At 29.9% G+C, this 20,854-nt stretch overlaps 1 protein-coding gene across 2 annotated transcripts in view; it reads right to left on the bottom strand.

Annotated features, from left to right (window-relative positions):
• Positions 1–9,376: 9,376 nt before the first annotated feature.
• The window catches only part of Cln3 (CLN3 lysosomal/endosomal transmembrane protein, battenin), a 76,920-nt gene continuing 65,442 nt past the window's right edge, over positions 9,377–20,854 (bottom strand). For both annotated transcript variants that reach the window (XM_016054981.3, XM_016054982.3), the window contains 2 exons: positions 16,973–17,113; positions 9,377–9,589 (listed from right to left, as the gene is read on the bottom strand). In XM_016054981.3, coding sequence (XP_015910467.1) covers positions 9,461–9,589; positions 16,973–17,113 — 270 coding nt within the window. In that variant the 3' untranslated portion in view covers positions 9,377–9,460. The remainder of the gene's footprint in view (positions 9,590–16,972; positions 17,114–20,854) is intronic.

The following is a 20,854-nucleotide window of genomic DNA, read 5'->3' as shown; positions in this document are numbered from 1 at the left end:
TCAATGTTTTCACATTTCATTCAACCATAATCCATTTCGGCGCACCGTCGGTCCGTAGCGTATGAAAGCGACAATCATTTTACAAGTCTGATAAATTACTTGCGGGATTGCATATGCTGAGCTGAGTTCGGTGAGACTGTTGCTCTCTCGTGTGCAACTCTGTTGCATTTCGCAAGATATTCTCAATTTCAGGCTTCATTTTCCACCCTCTGATATCGAACCGAAGAACCTCTTGATCTTTTTATAATAGCTAATACAATCAAGAAAAAGAGTTCTTTGTCAGAAACTAGTTATCAAAGACTTTACATGACCGCGTTAAGAATTAATATTTAGTTAATGTATATAGAGCTAAAAAAATATTCTTTTAGTACCTAAAAAGTACTATCTTTTGTTGAAAGTTTTGGCTACGCTCCCTGATTGTAGGTTCAATAACCATTATAATTATTTGGGATAGAAAAATATTAGGTTTCAGTCAAGATTGGGTTCAAAAACTATTAAAATTGCAGCAAGTTAAGGTATCGATTAAAGCAATAGTATGAATTCCAGTTTTAAAAAGTCAGGTTGAAGACTACTCAAGTTACAGCAGGAATATATGTGATTAACTCTAGTAAGTTAAAATATTCACTAAGGCTGGTAGAGTTATATAAATTATAGCAGATTGATGTATCGATGGAAAGATAAATGATTTAATTAAGAAAAGGTTTGAAAATTGTTTTAATAATAGTTTATTAACCAACCAACTAAAAGACAACTCCACTATTTGTCAAAACAGACTGAATTTTAGTAACTGATTAATTTGTAGCAGGCTTGAATACCGATAGAAAAGTATGGGGTAAATGAAAAAGGTTTTATATTATTATTACAATACTCGAACTTATATCAAGAGAATTGTTTTCGTGCCCACTATATTTCTATCGTAACGAAATTCTGCTATAATTACATCAATGTTCAAATCAACTATTCTTCTCTCGGTGCTTGAATCTGCTATAACTTAATTTTTATAACCAATTACCAATTCGTTTAACCTGTACTCGAACCTATTAACTTTTCTTCGGTACCAAATCCCTCTACTATATGACCAAATTTTGAACCTTTTTTTAAAAAAAAAAATCTCGAACCACTCTCTTTTATCGGTACTGGGACCCACTGTAATTTGATCAGTTTTTTAAACTAGTTTCTGAACCAATACTCAAACTCGCCATCTTTTTATCGGTACTCGAATTGGCTATCATTAAAACAATTTTCGAATCCATTCTCGTTTGATCAAAACTTGTAACCGCCAACTTTCTGCGGATCCTCCAACTTGCAATTATTTTATCAGCTATCGAAATCTGTCCCTAAATCAGCACTCGAACTTGTCACTTCGAAATTGTCAAATCCACTATCTTTTTATCGGTATGCGAAACTACTATAATTTCATAAAAAAATTTTGAACCCATTTTTTATTGTTACTCAAACCCCCTAGCATTTGACACTTTTAGATCATATTTTTTTAAAATAGCTATTTGTAAAGTTTTTGTACCTATTTATTTTTTTATCACAACTAGACTGTTATTCGATGAGTTTTTATAACAGGTTTCTTTTTATACTAATAGTCTTTAATCGGTATTCGGCCTATTTATTGGAACAGTATCCAAAACCACTCTATTTTGATAATAAATACCTGATTCACAAATACCTGCCCTAACAAAATTTTTATCGGTACCCAAATCGGTTATCATTAAAATGATTTCGAACCCAATTTTTTTTTTACTAATTCCTAAACCCACTAGCATTTGAACAGTTTCCGAACTCATTATTTTTTAATCGAACTCGCTAACTGAAAAACTGTTTTCGATCGCAATTTATTTCGATCAAGACTTGAACTCTCCTGCTTTAGCTGCACTCTAATCTTCCATAATTTGATAAGTTTTATAACCCGGCTCTTTTTGATCAGTGTTCGAATCCGCTATTTTTTTTAAAATCTATACTCGAACCTGCTATTATTTGACCAGCTCTTAAAACCAGTCTTTTAATTAAGCATTTGAACTCACTATGTTTTTATCAGTTATTCGAACACGCATCAGTTTTAAAAAACAAGTTTATCAATCAACATTCAAACCCAATTTTCTTATTGTTACTCGAAACTACTATCTATCGGATTAGAACCTGCTACAATTTGAATAGTATTTTACCCGCTCTTAAAAAAAATACTCGAACGCACTACCTTTCTCTTGACACTTGACCCTGCTATAATTAATAATATGGTTATTTTTCGAAACTACTTTCTTTGATCAATAATCGAACCAGTGATAATTTAAAAACTAGCACAGACTGAAAAATACAGTAAACTCTCACTTATGCACCGGTGTAAGGGACCAAGAGAAAAAAGCGCAAAAGTGAAAGAGGCGCATAAGTGAAAAATTTCAAAATTCTAAAACGCAACGTAAATTGCACTGACAATATGAATAAATATGTTTCTAAAGATTAAATGTTAATATTCATACTGTTTTGGTATTTACTATAATTATACAGAGAAAAAATTAATCATACCTTAAGACAATTTATTTTCGTACAAAATAATCTTAATACATGTTTGTATTTATTTCTGCCGACCAGTGGCGTAGCTAGGTAACCAAGGGCCCTGGGACAAATTAAAAAATGGGGCCACACTGCTATTTAAACTGATTAGGTTTTATCAAATAAAAATGTAAAATATACAAATACATGAAAAATGCTAAGCTACTTAAGCTCTTTTTTGTGCACTGCAGGGCAGGTAATAAAAATATTAAACAGTAACAACATAAATTACAATTAATACTTGGTGTAGGTTTGGCTAATAAAACGAAATAGAGAAGATTCAAGGGTTTATTATATAAAGGTCGGGCCTACCAACTGACTAAATAACAATAATATTTACAATTTTTTCCTAGCTTCAGTTTTCGCAAAAGTATCAATGACTTCGTTTAAATCCAGGCTTGATGCGGTTTTGTTTTCAATTGCTATTAGCGATAAATGTCGGAGTCGAGTTTGGCCCATATTATTTCTTGAATAATTTTTTATTATTTTTAATTTGCTAAATGACCTTTCAGCTACTGCAGAAGTGACAGGAATTGTAAAGAATAATAACATTGCTGTAAATACTTCCGTTAGGTATCATTCTAGCACTTCATATTTGGTCATTATTTCCTTACATAATTTGTGAACAGTCCATGCTTGAGTTAGTGGAGGTAAAACTAGGTGGTAAATATTAATAAATTAAAGTGAAAAACTAGGGCCTATTATATCTGAATATTTTCTTTGGAATTCGTCACACTTTTGTTATAAAGTTGCTTCATCAACATGTAATAAAAATGTTGCTGTTAGAAAATCGAATATACGAGTATGACAGACTGCACTCATACCAATAAAACGGTATCTAATTGCTGTGTCTAGTACATTATTGAAAATCTCAATTTTAAATATTTTTTCTCGGTTTGGAAATCGGTGATCAGCAGCTAATTCATCAAAATGTTTTTTAACTTTTCTTTGCCTTTTTTCTTGAAAATGGGTATCAATACCATATTTTCTTGCAGTTTCACTAGCTTTGCACTTGAATAATTCGAAATCATTTCTATAAATTTGCAACTTTGCTTTGGTCTCTGCTAAAACTTTACTCGCCTCGCCCAAATTGATGTCGCATTTTTGTACAGTTTTGGATGCATAATTGATGTCGTTCAATACGCTGTGCATGAATTCGCAAAGCAACACGAACTCGAAATTTAGCATTTTTGCTTTAATACTCTCTGCTTCACTACGCTCATCTTTATTAGGACTCTTTAGAACTATTTCTGATAATGCTTTGATAATATCAAAATAACGAAGTTTTATTGCAGATATCGTATTGACCCTACTGGACCATCTAGTCGGATTTAGTTTTTTTAGAGTGGTGTCCGGTTCGCCAGTAAATTTTGACAGTAGATCCCTACGTTTGATGCTGTTTCCGAAAAAGTTATACAAGTCTTGCAACGTTGCGACAAAAATCTGTATTTCCACACAACTGCTTACAGCATCATTTATCATCAAATTTAAATTATGAGTGGCACAATGTACGTACTCTGCGTTAGGCTGGATATCCTTAATATGCTTTTGTACACCATTATAGCCTTGCCCCACACATTTTTTTAAATCAATATTTTTGTCGATAAATAATGTTGTCACTTGGTTGACTAAATCTACTGCGCCATGTTTGATGGCTGCATAAAAGCCTAGAAACAATTCTTTTACTTCTATATCAATTGACTATCCATTTTCCGATCTGGTTACTACTGCATACCTCACAACAATGCTTAGCTGATCTACCTTCGATATGTCCTGTGTCGTATCCATTATGATGGCAAGAAACGGTGACGCTCTAATTTGTTCTAGTAGATGGGTTTCGAGTTTGGTCCCCAAGCTCGCAATCATTTCATTTTGAATTGTTGCACTCACATATCTTGTAGATCCTAAAAACATAAAAAAACACAATTTCAAAAGAGTCCCGATATTAAACAGTTAATAATTATAAACAAAATAAAACGATAAAAAAACTTAGAAATAATTATTATTACCTTTGGGCATATCCAAAACTTGACGCAAAATGTGATCATATCGAGCGACAAGCTCTACAAAGGACAGAAAATTTCCGTGGTATCCTTTCTGACGTAAGTCTTCTTGATGTCCTCTCAAAGCCAAAGAACTCTTTGCTAGGGTAAGTATGATATCGAATAACCTTTGAAGAACCATTTTCCATTGATGCTTCTTTACGAATTTCATTTTCAAGTTCCTTGTCGATAGTATTAGTATCGTTTTTTTTCTTCCAAAATTCATACACAGCACATGCTTCCGAATGGCCACTCGAACAACTGTGTAGTTTAATTCTTTCTGATAAATGCTTCCAATCTCGAATTCCCGTACACCAAACATTATTCCTTTGTGAAGCAAATAACCAGCAGGGTTGACAATAGGCAGCGTCTAGTATTTTGGAACAACACAACCAAAAACGATTAACTGGCCCGTATTTCGAATACGAAACGTAGTACGATTTTGAAAAACACCTATTGTTCTTTTTGATGTCTGTTGATAAAGGTCATGAAAGCTGTAAGGGCCCCATATCAAGAATTTGGCGTTTTTCGCTATCACTTAATATCATGTTCGTGAAGTTTCCCAAGTCATAAGAAGATTTGTCGTACACATTTTCGAAAAATGTAGAGGTCTGTGGTTCCTCCAAACCCTCCGCTCTTATGTGTGTCATGCAAACATCATCCACGTTCACATGATCGGCGGCGGAGGTATCTCCAACTGCAATAATTGTCGAATCTTCTTCAGTAGGCTTCTTAACCAACACTGCAGTTACCACATTATTTGAGTCACTATCAATAGAAATATTTTGGCCAGATGTACTTGCAGAAGGCTGACTAAAAAACTTGTCAATTTTGGGCAATTTTTGTTTACTATCTTCTCCTTCTTGGCGTTGTTTGCGTTTAAATTCACCACTGGGTTTCTTCTTTTTATCCATAATTTTAGTTTTCTAATTTATTTAAACAATACAATATTAGATTGTGCTCGAGTAGGTAGGTACTAACTGTTCACTGACGACGTTAAAAGTAAAATAAAAGGAAAGAGAAACACAATGATACGCTACAAGTGTCGTTGGGGAATCCCCGGGGAAAAAAATATCACCATTAGTGTTACCACATTTAACGGTGGAGACTGTAATGGTTGGCAACTGTTTGGCGACCTTTTAAGGCGCACTTGGAGCATTTTGTCACCCCGTCGGAGGGATGCGAGAGAGAGAAAGGTAGATGTATGTTTGATATAATAGGGTATTCTAAGAGCTGGAAGCTCTTACTGGAAAACAATGCCTATTTCTTTTCTTTTTAAATAAAGTTAAGTTTTATTGTTTTAAAAATCTGGTCTGCTTATTTATTGGATAGGAAAGGCATTACAGAGACCATGAACGATCTCCTGCCCGCGGACCTGAATTAATGTACCTACTGCAGGTCACTTGCATTTTTTCACGATATTTCGCGTTATACAATGAGCTGTAGCCGAAATCTATAGATTTGACACGATTTATTGACTTAACGGACATCAGTATGAGTGGTAAAATCAAATAAAATTGAACCACTATATTGACCAATACGAAAAATTTTATTGACATTAGCTTACTTACTCCTGATACAGTATTAATTTTCTAACCGTTCTCGAAAAAAAAATCTTAACTCGAATTCACAATAAAACGCACATATCACTATCCGTCAAATTGACAACACTGCCAACCTACAGAAAGAATTTAGGGGAATTCCCTATGCATAACTTTTGAATTTCTCTCAACTGAGTTGTCATGATTAAAGTGGGGTTGCAACCTGTCATATTTATTTTGAAAATGGGAGAAATTTTCAAAACTTCAGTTCCATCGAGGTAAGGATTCGAGGGCTCCCTGAGCTTGAGGGCCCCGGGGCACTGCCCCGCCTAGCCCCTAGGTAGCTACGCCACTGGGTTTACCATCAAGAGAAGTTTGATTCTCATGGACCATCAATCCATGATGGTTCCAACTATACAATTCCATGATGGTTCCAACCATATATTTCCATGATGTTATATTGGGAATTGTTGATGGATCTCTGGAAACCATCAAAACAATTTATTTGTTTTTTATGTTGGACCATCATAAATCAGTCCGAATTTTTACATTGAGGTGATGTTTTTTCATGATCTTTCCAACATTTGATTTCTAAGAAACTAGGATGGAAATTTCTGATGGTTCAACTTGAACGAATCATCAAAACAAGTTGCTATTCTTATGCTGGACCATCATAAATCAGACCAAATTCTTACATTAGGGTGATGGTTACTTAAGTTCGTTACCATCAAAAATATAATGGTTTATGATGAAATTATTGATTGTTACCATCAAGATTTTTAACTTGAGTAGCACGGGCGCTGCACCTATTATAATCACACAGAAAGGTTGAAGTATGCACAATGAACAGAATTCTAGGGTCTGATAAAAATTCTGAATTATTCACTTTCGGCTGTATTTCACTGACAGTTATCTTTAAAATGTTACATTAAAAAAAAATTTATTTTGCAATTCAAAGGAATTCTCAGTAATGAAGCACTTTTACTGTTTCGAAATTTTCCAAAGATTAGTTTTAAAACCATCAAGGTCCCGCAGTGGATTGATCGTTAAGACACGGTTCCCAGCAGACCACCGAAGTCAAGCATCACTGGTTGCGGTCAGTGTGCGGGTAGATGACCACTTGGATCAGTCTGCGTAGGGACAGAGGGTGTGTTGTATTGGTCCTCGTTAAAACTATTCTACCGCAAAGTGCTCGACTTCGCGTGCAGGTCGTCGGGCTACCCTTATGAAAATTTAAGGTATATTTAAGATTGATTTGAGGTATTAAGGTTGTTTTGAGGTATATTTAAGGTTGCAGAGAAAACAGCAATAAAAATTATACCTCGTAAAGGTTGTAATTAAGGTGTACGAGGTTGATTTATATATACTTCAGCTTGTTTTGAGGTTGTTTAAAATTCACTTCAAATCAACCAGACTGATAAGGAGATTTTTAAGGTATACCAGGTTTATTTTCTTACACTTGTAACAAAAGAGGTATTTTTGAGGTATAAAAATTTTTACCTTATTTCAACTAACGATAAAAAGGTATTTATTGAGGTATATGAAGTCATTTTATTTATACCTAAGCTTATTTTGAGGTTGTTTTAAATTCACTTCAAATCATCCAGACTGATAAGATGATTTTTAAGGTATACGAGGTTGTTTCTCTTACACTTGCAACATACAATTTGATCTTCCATACAAATCGCTAGAACAACGGGAAAACAGAAAAATCGCGCTAATTTTCCCTCATCGACACCAGAAACATACTTCTGAGTTAGTGTATTCATTCCATTTATAGAAAATTTTATAACACAATTAGACTTAAGATTTGTATCGCATCGTGATATTTTGAAAGTATTTTAGCGTCTTCTTCCTGTCGATCCTTTCATTTGCCAACCTTCAAACATAAAGACTTTTGAAGCACAAGTGGAATTTTACTCTCGAGATTTGGATACCTGTAATGATAGTCTTAATTCTGAACTAAAACTCTGGTAGAAAAGATTAAAAATGATTAGTGAAGACGAATGTAGTGCTCCAAAAACTGCGGCGGATGCTCTTGGAATGTGCAACAAAGATATAACACCAAACATTTTCAAACTCCTAGAAATATTGGTCGTTGTATCTGTTTCAACAAACACAAACGAAAGATCCTTTTCGACTTAACGCCGTTTAAAGACTTATTTACGCAATTCAACGGGTAATAATAGAATGAATGGATTGGTGCTGTTAAACATTCATAGAAAATTTACCCCAGCTGTAGAAGACATTTTAAACGAACTTGCAAAAAAACTCCGTCATTTGGATATTACTGTATAAATCAATAAATTTTTAGCGTGTTTGTATATTGGTTTAATTCCCTATTTGTTGGTAAGTTATTTTTTCTTATTTTTGGTCAAATTCATTGGTTTTCTATAGAATATTCACATTTATACGGTAATTATTTAGGTAGCTGCAACATTATGAGTAGTTTTTTCTGGCTTGATCAATTCCTACTTTTTAATAAAAATAAAATATTTTACCTCTTATTATAAAAAAAAGTATGTTCTTAAACTTAAAAAATCAAATCAAAATTTAAACAATGTTGTTGAAATAAAAAGTCAAAATTGTCTAGCTGTCTAAATAAGGGAAATAATAGTGCTTTATTACATACTCGAATTTCTTCTAGTAATTTCAGAAAATCATGAACCACCCCTTGAAAAAATTCAGCTTACGCCACTGGAACAATCGTCATCTTTGACTGTAGCTGAATCTGAACTTATTACTTCTTATGCCCAAAACACTTAAGACTTCATAAATCTTAATGTTACTCTCAGATGTAAAGTATTGTATTCTAGTTTATTGAACTAAAATCTCAAGGTGTAGAGTGTTGTTTCTGAACTTAATTAAAACCCTCAGCAACGTTTACCTCCGTTAAATGAAATGTTCTAGAATGCGTAAACAACTATTACAAAAAAGATACCATAGTTTCTTACTTTGTATTCTTCAGCTTTTACTTATTTCTCTATTATATATCTATTAATTAATTAAATTTATTTATTCAGCCATTACTGAATAAATCATTTGAATGGTTAACAGAGATGACATCCTCACCGAGAAAACTGAAGTCACTATAAGTAGTAAATATTAATTGAACCTTCTATCGGTTAGAAATTATTTCGTTTATTTTTGCAACCACATGGATAGATTTGGTTGCAACTTTACAGAGTTTATTTAAAGACATTTTCGAAAGATTTTGGAAACTATTTCGCTTCATAGATGAAAAAAAGTAGCTACAGATTTTATTATAAATTTTGTGTAATCAGGTTATAAAAAATACACAATTTGAATAAAAAAACATTACATATATGCAGGTAATTTACATAAAACTTCATGAACTGGCAGAGATACAATTCCAGCCAATGCTATTCCAACAGAATCTCCAACAGATGCCACTCCCATAGAAAATTCACGATCCTTTTCAGCAACCTTTTATTAATTAATAAAACAATATATTATTTTCAATTAAAATGTTCATAGCTTTCAAATGCATTACTTTAAATTGATACTCTTGAAATGACTAATTAAAACTGTATTTCAAGCAAAACTCTTAAAATTTATTTATATAACATGAAAAAAGTTACATAAAATTTGGAAGGAAAAAAATACAATTAGATCTAATACTAGCTCAATTCATTTTATCCTAATAATATTTAAAATGGCAAAATCTTCTCACTTGAAATATTATTTTACTACCACACAGTGAAATTTTTTGTTAACAACCGAGCAAGTTAGCCAGTTGGTAAGCTCATTTGAATTCTCAAGTTGGACTTCGCTGAAGTTTATTATAATTCCAAGAAAGAGATCCTCAGAAAAACTATGCCATAATTTATAAAAGAATTTTGGATAAAGATCTGAGTAGACATGCTATGCCATGGGGAAGAAAAGTAGCAGCAATTATGATATTGTGACATTTAAAATTGGGAATTTTTCCTGCCTGTCAGCTAAGGGACATATATCACTTCTGCGACGGATTGAGATGTTATGGTATGATTTGGTACCAATTTCCACCGAGGAAATATTAAAGCTCTCTTGAAATAGGGACTTTTATAGTAACTTATGAGCGTGTGTGTATATACCCACACAGTAAAACCTTGTTAACGCCAACTCGAAGGGTGACAGAAAATTTGTTCACGTTAAAAGAAGTTCACATTGTCAGTTCAGAATTTTTTTAAATGAAAATCATACAATACACAGGCATTTTCTATTATCCATATCTGTTATCTATTTGCGTATTCTAATCCTAAATTTCTATTATGAATATGTAAATTAATATATTTTTCATTTCAATAAATGTGTTTATTTTGCCTTTTATATTAAGTTAATAACTTCTATACTTTTCATAATAAATTCAACCAATTATTTTAAAAAATAAAATTAAAGTTAAAAAGGAATAAAAAGATATTACAGTTCAGATGAAATTCAAAAAGTATACTTATTTTCGGTGCTCTAATTTTTTTAAAATTCTGTAGAAGCAAGTAAAAAATTACGGAAAAGTAAATAACTAATAGGAGTAAACTTATTTATTGCACAAATTAGAGAGGATTACTAATGGTAATAGTTTTTTTTATTTTGGCTTCTTATTCGCACCTGCTTTTCACATATTCTAACTGTATCCAAAACATGATTCGAAATTTTATTTTGCATTACAAAAAATCAACAGTTTTAAGTGCTTCATAAACACCTTTAGAGGAAAGTAAACCATAGAATTTGCTAGTGAAATTTAAGAAAAATTTTAGTTTCACACATCTTCATCTGCAGAAATGCAATTCAGCAATATTAATTTCTTAAAACAAATTATGAGGTTGTGGGAGTATTATATTTGTAAAACAAATTATGAGGGTGATTTCTTAAAACAAGTTATGAGCTTCCCATATCAGACACAAGATTGCTGGAAGAAGAAATAACTCAAAATTTATTTTTTATTTTTTAGTGGTTAATTTTTAATTTTATTTTTTTTACACAGAGAATAAATAAATAAATGACTCATTTTTATACACAAACGTAACATTTCTAAAATTTAAAGAGAGCAAAGAATTTTTTTGTCTAATACATTTCTTTCCCATCAAAACATAAAATATACACATTGAAAAAGAATTAATATTCCTCCTTTTCCGCACTTAACAAGTCGTTATCACACCGAGAAAAAAATTATAGCAATCATTGAAAAAAGATTGACGATAATTAGATTAATACTGTTTAGATTAATACAGTTTTGCATAACCTTGGGACCAATCAGCGAAAGGTATTTATAAGTGTCATGTTGCTTTATTTACTTTTGCTATACACTCTCATTAAACAGATTATTGTAAAGATTACATCTATATCAATAGTTTTCAGACTGAGCATCAAGGAATCAAGATGATTTTATGTACTGGTGATTTACATGCATATATAAGATACCAATGATTTATTATACAAAATAGTTTAATAATCTAGAAATGAAACTGATCAGTAATGGTCTAGGTATGAAACAAAGTAAATATAAATATACCATTTATTACTGTTATAAAATTTGTACAGTTTAACACAGCCCATTTCACTTTTATAACTTGTGATGAAAAAATAAGTGTCTAAATTTGCATTAAGGAAAAATGCTATAGTATAATATTTTATCCATGCAATTCAAGGACATGAACACTTTTCACAATAATCATAAGCCAATTTCAACACTTGATCAGACTTTATACCATTTATAAATTTTCAACTCTTCTCTCACTTATTGGGAGTTGTTTGACAGTATGTACAACATTAAGCATATCTGGTTCATCATTTATCTTATCTTTTATATATGGTCGAGAGAAAGTGTCAGCTAAAAATATCTCACTCCCTTTTAGATACACAATTTGAAATTGGTATTTTATCAACTTAAGAAACATCCTTCGTAGTCTTGAAGATATAGCATACATTGGCTTTATAGTACAGTTAAAACATATGTTAAAGTTCTAAAGACAATTTAACATGTTTTTTAGCCCATTACGGTCGTTTAACTAGGTTTTGTTAATTCAAAAGAGGATTTCCAGCAGCTACATAACCTTTTAAACAATAGTCATGAAGTCGACATTGTACAGTAGTTACTAACACAGTTTTCTGTCTAGTAGTATTAAATTTCTCACAGATTTCTGGTGCTGATAGAGTCAACTGTCGCTTACTTTGAATGCAGATAAAATTATCCTCATGTTTGGATGTTATTCTAGGTCTCCCTGATCGTTGGGGGCTCTTATTTTGGCCAGTTTTTTTCTTCCTTCGTAAAGTTCTGACAACAGTGGTCTGAGAAACACAAGTTTTAGAGGCAATTTGTCTACTTGAATAGCCTTCTCCATGTAGTGCAATAATAACTGCACATGTTTCGACACTTACTTTTGGTTTTTGACCCATATTTCTGTACTAAATTGTATAAAAAGTGTTAATTTCTGTTTTTAATATGTACTGGTTATTTTGGCAAATTAAGACTACTATATCAATATTTTAAATGTGATACGTACATTAACTTAACTTATAATGAACCTTACAGAAGAAGATGAAAAGTAAATTGTTTATAAACTAAAAATCAATGAATTTTTAAAAATAAATTACACTTTTTTTAGAATTGACATTTCTATGCACTTTTTTCATCTCGTAATCAACTACAGAATAGATACAAAATGAAAAACTAATGAACAGTTTTAAATAGAAACAGCGTTTTGCAAAGTTTGTTGATGTTTATGTTTGATAAATTATATGTTTAAGTCAGAAACATATAACTATTTTTGAAAGATTTGTAATAAATACAAGTGAGTCTAAACTTTTGACCGGTACTGTAGGCTACAATTAATAATGTATGAGCTGTGGTGGATCAGGGGATAGAGCCCTTGCCTCAAAATGAGGTGACTTGGGTTTGAATCCCAGGGGTGGCTGATCAATGCTAATTCCAAATCCAGCTTGCACCGCCCACAGTGCCGACATAAAATATCCTAAGAGGTATACAGATCATGGTTTTAGGTCCCCTTGCGTTCAGACAACCAGTGGGTTTTTCTTCTCTATGTAACGCAAAAGCGGGTAAGTTCAATCAAAAAGTCCTACATGAAGACAAATTTCTCCCAATACTTGATCCAGGAGTTCCCTTATCTTCTGGATTAGGTTCAAAATACCAAGGATACGGAGTTGAACTTTGGTGTCGTAAACTCAAAATTGGGTCGGCTGTTTAATGATGGTGATAAAATAAAATTAATAATATATAAGTACAACTTCTTTTTGTGGACTTTTTTGGACTTCTATTAAATGAGAAGTAAATAAATAACTTACATGTAAACAATTTCTTTTAATTACTTTATGCTCAAGACAACCAAAGAAATCTGGAAAATCTAAATTGGAAACTAAGTTCTAATATGTGATACATCTGTCCAAAGAAAATGTGCTTGGCAGTCATCATTTTCAAATTTATTTTATTTTCAAATCATGAACTCATAAATACACGTTATTCAGTCAATTCAAATAAAAGATATTTTCTTGTTTCTGTTTTAAATGTCAATAAGGCATAAATGCTTTGTTAATACTAAATTATTTTTACCATAATAAAAGCCTTATAAACCAGAATGCTTAATACCAAACACTTAATATTGATTAAATAAAAAAAAAAAAAAAAAAGAAATTTTTTTTTATGTAGTGTTGTTGTTATAATGTAAGTGTCATACAATGATTATTTTATGTAAGTATAGTATTAACACGTTGAATACCACGCTTATTTTATATAGCTTGCCCGTCTGGCCAAAATGATTTTCTATGTATGTATTGCATTAATTTCTTCACACCATATTAGTCATGATAATAATATAAAAAATTAAAAGCAATAAAAATTTACTTGAATTATGTGTTTCTAATAATCTTGGCTTCGTCGGTCACCGGTGACCCCCGTGGCGCTACGAGCAAACCCAGTGCTGATCACCGGTGACCCCCTTGGCATTCAACTTGTTAAGATAAGTATTTAGTGAAAAAATTATTTCATGACTCTAAGTATTATTTTAATTTTTAATGCAGAGTTAAGCTGGCTGGTTCAAACCCAAACGATTTTTCAAAAAATCTTCAAGAATAATTTTTTTTACATTTTTATATAAATATTTTTTTAATTTTAATCACACAATTTTGAATTAAATTGCTGAAGTAAATTTGCATTACTTAAAACAAAAATATGAAGTTTAAAATATTTAGAAATCATTGTTTCCTGAAAAAATATTGATATAAAATAAATTAATGTGAGCAGGTTTTATGTTAAGTCATAATGTCTAAAAATGCTCCACCAATACCAACTCTGTTTCGTATATAAAATTAGTTAAACTAAGTAATAATTGAAAAAGTTAAGAATTACACAGCACAATGGGACAGCAACTTTTAAACTGGTTATGACTGATGACCCCCATGGCGCTATGAGCAAATTCAGTGCCGGTCACTGGTGACCCCCATGGCATTCAACGTATTAATAACTGTTTAGTTTGACAAAATAATTCATATCTTTTGAATTTTTATTATTATTTAAGGATTGGACTGATTATCTGGACTGGCTACAGGATTGCAACCGCTCATTTTTTTAAAAAATTATGCATAGTTTAAAAATGTTTTATTTTATGTGCATTGAGTTTTTAGGGTAATTAAAGGGTATTTAAATTTGTTAAAATTATTCTATACCTTAAAAATGCTTTATTTTATGAATGAGAATTTTAGTTCCATTTTTCGTTTGATTTTAAGCAGAAGTTTCAGTTCAATTTGAAACAGAATGACATGTTATAGGGGTCCAAAACATTTATGCACCCGGGGGTCCTGCATAATATCTAAACAGCCATGACCTAAACTCATATTTTACCAAATTGGCGGAGTTAGGTCAAAAAATAAACTTAAGTTATGAATATATAATTGAGGGTTATGAGATTACCCCCACAAATGAAGACATTTTGGTTCCAAAAGAACCAAAAACCCCTATTGATTGGCATCCAATTGTTCATAAAATTATTCATGATGTCCCCCATCATGTTATCTCTAAATAAAAGTAAGCAAAAAGTGCCAGAATCAAAATTTAGTGAGTATAGATAGAGTTGCAAGTTTGTTGCAGAAAAAAAGGACAGAAATTCGAGGGAAAACTTTAAAAAATTATGAAAATTTTGCAGGATTGTCTGTGCAAATCATCGTAAAATTAAACACAAAAAAAGTAATAAAATTTCATTTTTAAACAATATTAATGCCGTTATATAAATGATGTGAATTTTGATTCAAAATATTATGCATGGTTAATTTATTCTCACTTAAGTTTCATCGTTTATCAATGAGCTTTTCTAGATTTTAAGTGCTTACATGTTGCAGATTTACTTTTTAAATTTGCTGTAAAATCAGATATCTCATTAAAAATAACATGTAAACTTATTTTATTTTTCAAATAAGATTAATTTGTTCACATTTAAAGATGAATATTTTAAACTTTTTTAAACCTACCTTCAATTCTGTATCATTAACTATCCACTACAAAATTAAGATTTTTCTCAACCAAGCCAAACTTTAACCAACAAGCATAGTTTCATAAAGAAAGCGACAGACTTAAAGTAAATAAATAACAAACAAGTCATTTTACACAGGCTTCTCAGGAGCTACCTTTAAGACATGTAAATATTGTGATAAACTAGGGATTAACAATTCTTATCATTGGAGCCAAAAATGTATAAACAAGCCAAGTTTCTTTATTGATGACAATCAATCCCAGCATAAAGATAAACAACGTGACTAAAAATGAAGTTTGCTATTATTTGTAACCAGATTCATTCAAAATTAATTCAAAAACATTAAAAATGACAAAAAACATTGTTTTTAAATGTCAACACAGAAATATAATCTCTAATATAATACTCTAAATATAATCTCAACTAAAATTTTTGAAAAACTAAATATTATTCCAAATTTTTAAAAAATTAAATGTCCAAAAACAAAGAAAAAACTTATTAAATGTAAAACAAACAAAAGGAAATTTGCAACCTAACCAAACTTGCACTTTAAATTTAAAAATTGGTAAAATAGCTAAGTCAGTTATAGTTTCACATTACCAATGGTCTCTAATAATTCACAAATACATTTTTCATGTCTTTGCTGTGCTTTTGGCATCTGTGGTTCATAAACAGTGTTTTTGATGAAACTTTTATAAAAAGAAATAATATAGAGTAAGGTTCTTAGATATTTGTATTGAGTAAACGTAGTCATCTGCACACCTAAAATACTGTAAATGAACAATTGATGTCAAAAACGTTCTCCAAAAGATTGAAGAATGTATGTGCGCAGCATTTAAAACCATTGATACTGTGAAACTACAAAATGTGTGGGGAAAAAAATTGATTACAGATAATATGTTTGTCTTGTAACAAAAAAGTCACACACCCAACTTTTGTAAATAAAAAACACTTAATACTCTTCTTTAATTTTGTGTATAACTCATTATAATATACATAAAAGTTTTAAATACATAAATAAATCTGCTCATTTTTTGTGCTAACCCTGTATAACTTCTATGTAAAGAATTCAAATTATAAAATATTTTACAAATTGTTTGGCCAAAAAGAATAACTACATACTGCTTAAGGATAATAGTATAGAATTAAAAATTACATAAGAGCTCATGAAAAAAAAATTCATTCTTATTGGTTTAAAAAAATAGCACATTTTTATAATAATAAAATATATATAAGATGATAATAAAATAAAGATTTTAATAATAATTTTATTCAAATAGGCAAAGTTACTGAGTAAAAAGGTATAAATTTCAAAGTATAAAAATTTAAAACAACACAATAAGGAACATACCTCAACAGTAATCTTGTAAAATGTATTGACATATGAACATCCTCCAAGAAGACCTTCGTAAAATATTATAGCAAAAACAATCCAGATATTTGGCAAGAATGCATAGTAAACATTAAACAGCAAGAAAATGACATTTATGAACTGAAAAAAGAGTAATTAAAAAATAAGGTTAAACTGATTAATGAATTTGAATGTAATGAATAAATAGGTAAATGTCAATGACAAAATTATAAATATATGACAAACATTTTTAAACAATGGAGAAATGTTATTTTATAAAGAAAACAATTTTTTGTATGAACTTTTAAACAGATTAAATACTAATTAGAGTCGTCTTTAGTAAAAATAATAGCATTGAAACTGAAATGTACAAATTGAAAAAATGCAGGGTTAATGAGTACTAGTTAGAATGAAAATTAGTTTTATAAAAGAGAGGCAGAAAATGTAGCTACTTGAGTATTTATAATTTTCTGGTGCTGTAACCATAACTAACTAAAACTGCTACTGTCTGTATTAGGGGTAGGTTATAATTTCTTAATTTAAATATGAATTTCATTGACGGTTTTGACGTGTCAAGTCAGAAACTAGTTTTTTATCTCAAAATTCCAACCCTGTAATTAGGATATACAACGTATAATTTTTTTTTTACAAGTTGTATATCCTACTAATAAAATTTTAAGTTGTATATCCTACTAAAAAATTTTTTTTCTTCTTCCTATTGTTGAAAGTTCTTCATAAATACATTAGTAAAATGCAAAATAATTTCTAAAGACTTACATGATTGTGATAAAATAACTAGTTTCTGACAAAGAACTCTTTTCCTCATTTTATTAGTCACCATTATTAGTTTATTAGTCACACAATTTTAAAGACATTTAATATTAAGTGGCTCATTCTATTTTTCTATTATTTATTTAATAATTACTTTATTTAATTATGCATATTTAATTAAAATAATTAATTTAATTATTATTTAGAAAGGCAATAAATTTTATTTTTTAGATTTAAATAAAATATTTTTTAAATAAAAGTATATTCAGCAAAACATTATCAAGATTAATATTATTGATCATACCAAATTCATAAAGATATGTAAAGAATTAGGCAAACTAAGAAAATTCTAATAAATTCATATTACAAATGTAAATTAGTGAATGGCCCCTAAAAATGTTAATAATTTTTTTTGTTACTTGATTCAGTATTTCTTTAATGAAATGATTAAAATAATTTAAATAATTTTGAAATGTAAATGCAATGAGTATTGAAGCTAAACATTCTTGTCAAAAGTCAATTATAAATGGTCCTTACATTCGTAATATTTAATGAATCTGAGATAATTGATTTTTTATTTCAATTGCTTGCAAATAAAATTATTTGGAGATGAACTAAAGTTTTTTGGAATGACAGATCTGAATTTTTTTCAAGGTGCGTAGCTAAATTTTTCAACAAAAAATAAGCACCCTTTAAGCACTTAAACATATTTTTAAGCACTTTCTGACAAAGAACACTTTTCTTGATTACATCAACCACCCACAAAATTATAATTAATTTAACTGTTATTAAAAAATATTCAAGGTATTTTATAGATTAAAATAAAAGTTATTTATAAAAGCATATTCGACAAAACATTTACAAGATTAATATAGTTGATCATATGGAATTTATGAAGTAATGAAAAGAATTAAGCAAACTAAGAAAACTTTAATAAATTCATATTACAAATGTATATTAGTGAATGGTCTAAAATGAATTTTTATCAAAATTTGTTATTTGGTTGGTTCAGTATTTTTTTAATAAAAGGATTAAAAAAAATTAAATACTTTTTAATGTAAATATAATGAGTATTGAAGCTAAACTTTTTTGCACTAAATTATTACATGGTCCCTATGCCTATAATATTTAATTAATCTAAGATAGTTGAATTTTTTAATTTTAATTGTTTCTAAATAAAATCTTTAATAGATAAATCACAGTTTTTTTGAAAATTACAAATATGAAAAACATAAGATTTTTTGCTGCATTTAAAATAGTGAATTCATACTCATTTCATACTTTTTAAAAATTTTGCCTCTAAATAGTATTGAGTTTTCTTATAAAACAACTTAAAGAGAAGTAAAAATTTTAAAAGTAATAATACAATAAAAAGTAATTAGTAAAAAAAGTAAAGCACAATAAATGTTTACAAAAATTTTATGCAATTGGTAGATAGTTCCTCTAGTAAATATTCTTACAATTAAAAATCTAAATTGTCTCTTATCTTTATTAAATTAAATGAATAAAAGGGAGATGGAAATTTTGAGGAGATTACGCTTTGTGATTCTTTACTGCTCTGGGATCCAACATGAAAATACATAATTAGGGAATGATCCCTTGCAAAATACAGCAAATTTGAACACAAAAGGGCAAGGAAAGGAAAAATTAAAGTACAGTACAGAACCCGTTATCCGGAATTCAGAAAACCGGAACGAAATTCAATAAATTTTCCCGCCATTTTCAAAGAAATAATTTTTCTTTCCTCATAAGATTTTAGGATTTTTCTTTCTTTTTTGAAAGATGTTTACCTTACCATCATTTTGGAAATAATCATTAGTGTATTACTTCATCTTTTTTTCTTCTTTTTAAGATTAGTTCAAAATTTTTTTTTTTCAGTTGTGTTTAACAACAAAAAAAACGGCTTTCTGTGGCGATTCAAAAAAACCGGAAAAATCAGTTATCCGGAATAGCGATCGTCCCGATCGTTCCGGATAATCGATTCCCTACTGTTCTTTTAAAAAACGAAAATAAGCACATTTAAGTACTTTTTAAAACGCTATGCATCCTGTTTTTACATAACTAAACATAAGATTTTAGTCTCATTTAAAATATTAAAAGCCCTTCACTTCATACTTTTTAAAAATCTTGCCTCTAAATATTATTGAGTTATCTCATAAAAAAAATTAAGAGTACTGAAATTTGTTAAAGTAATAATACAATAATTAATAAAAAGTAATAAGCAAAAAAAAAGCAATTAAGTATATAAAAATTTACAAAAATTTTATGCAATTGATGGACGGTCGCTCAGAAAAAATGCTACGTTTAAAATTCTCAATTAATTCTTAGATTTAATGAATAAAACTGAGATGGAAATTTTGAGGTAATGAAGTTTTGGGATTCTTGACTGATCTGAGGACCCACATGAAAATGCATAATTAGTGAATGATCCCCCAGTCAAGATCAAAGATTATGATACTGATCGATAAATAGTATCTCGCAAGAAGGCCATTAGCTTGCCAGTGACGAAGACGATGGCGCGTCACTATATCGCTAATAGGGGAAAAAATAAGATAATGCTTAGTTGGTCCCTGTATTAGCGAAAATTCGTGAGATTTTTCAGGTTGATTTCAAAGGGTGCAAAAATGAAGCCTGAAATTGAGAATCTCTTGCAAAATGCAGCAGAGTTGCACATAAAGGGCAAAAATCCTTCCTACTGAATCCAGATCAATATAAGCACATGCAGACCCTCAAGTATTTCATCAAACATGTAGAAACCCGAATGAAGTTTTCATATGCTACAAACCAGCTACAGTATGCGGAAATAGATTGAGGTTGAACTTATTGCGAAAAAGTAGAATAGAACAATGTCTTTTTGCATAATTAGTGGCGAAAATAAACATGGTAAAGAAACAATATCTCATTTTAGAAAATGGAAAATTAAGCACTTTTTAAAAATGGAAATAAGCATCTTTAAGTACTTTTTAAAAACACTATGCACCCTGTTCTATATTTATCATTTTTCTGCATAAGTGATATCTTAAAAACCATTTAATGAATTATTTTGATCATTACTTAACAATTTTTATATTGAAATTGATAAGTATTAATACAGTTTATAATTGTGATTAT

This window comes from Parasteatoda tepidariorum, chromosome 11 (assembly GCF_982258835.1).
Source record: "Parasteatoda tepidariorum strain Cologne lab strain chromosome 11, Ptep-v5.0, whole genome shotgun sequence".
NCBI lineage: Eukaryota > Metazoa > Arthropoda > Arachnida > Araneae > Theridiidae > Parasteatoda > Parasteatoda tepidariorum.
This window is presented reverse-complemented; position numbering and strand designations above follow the sequence as displayed.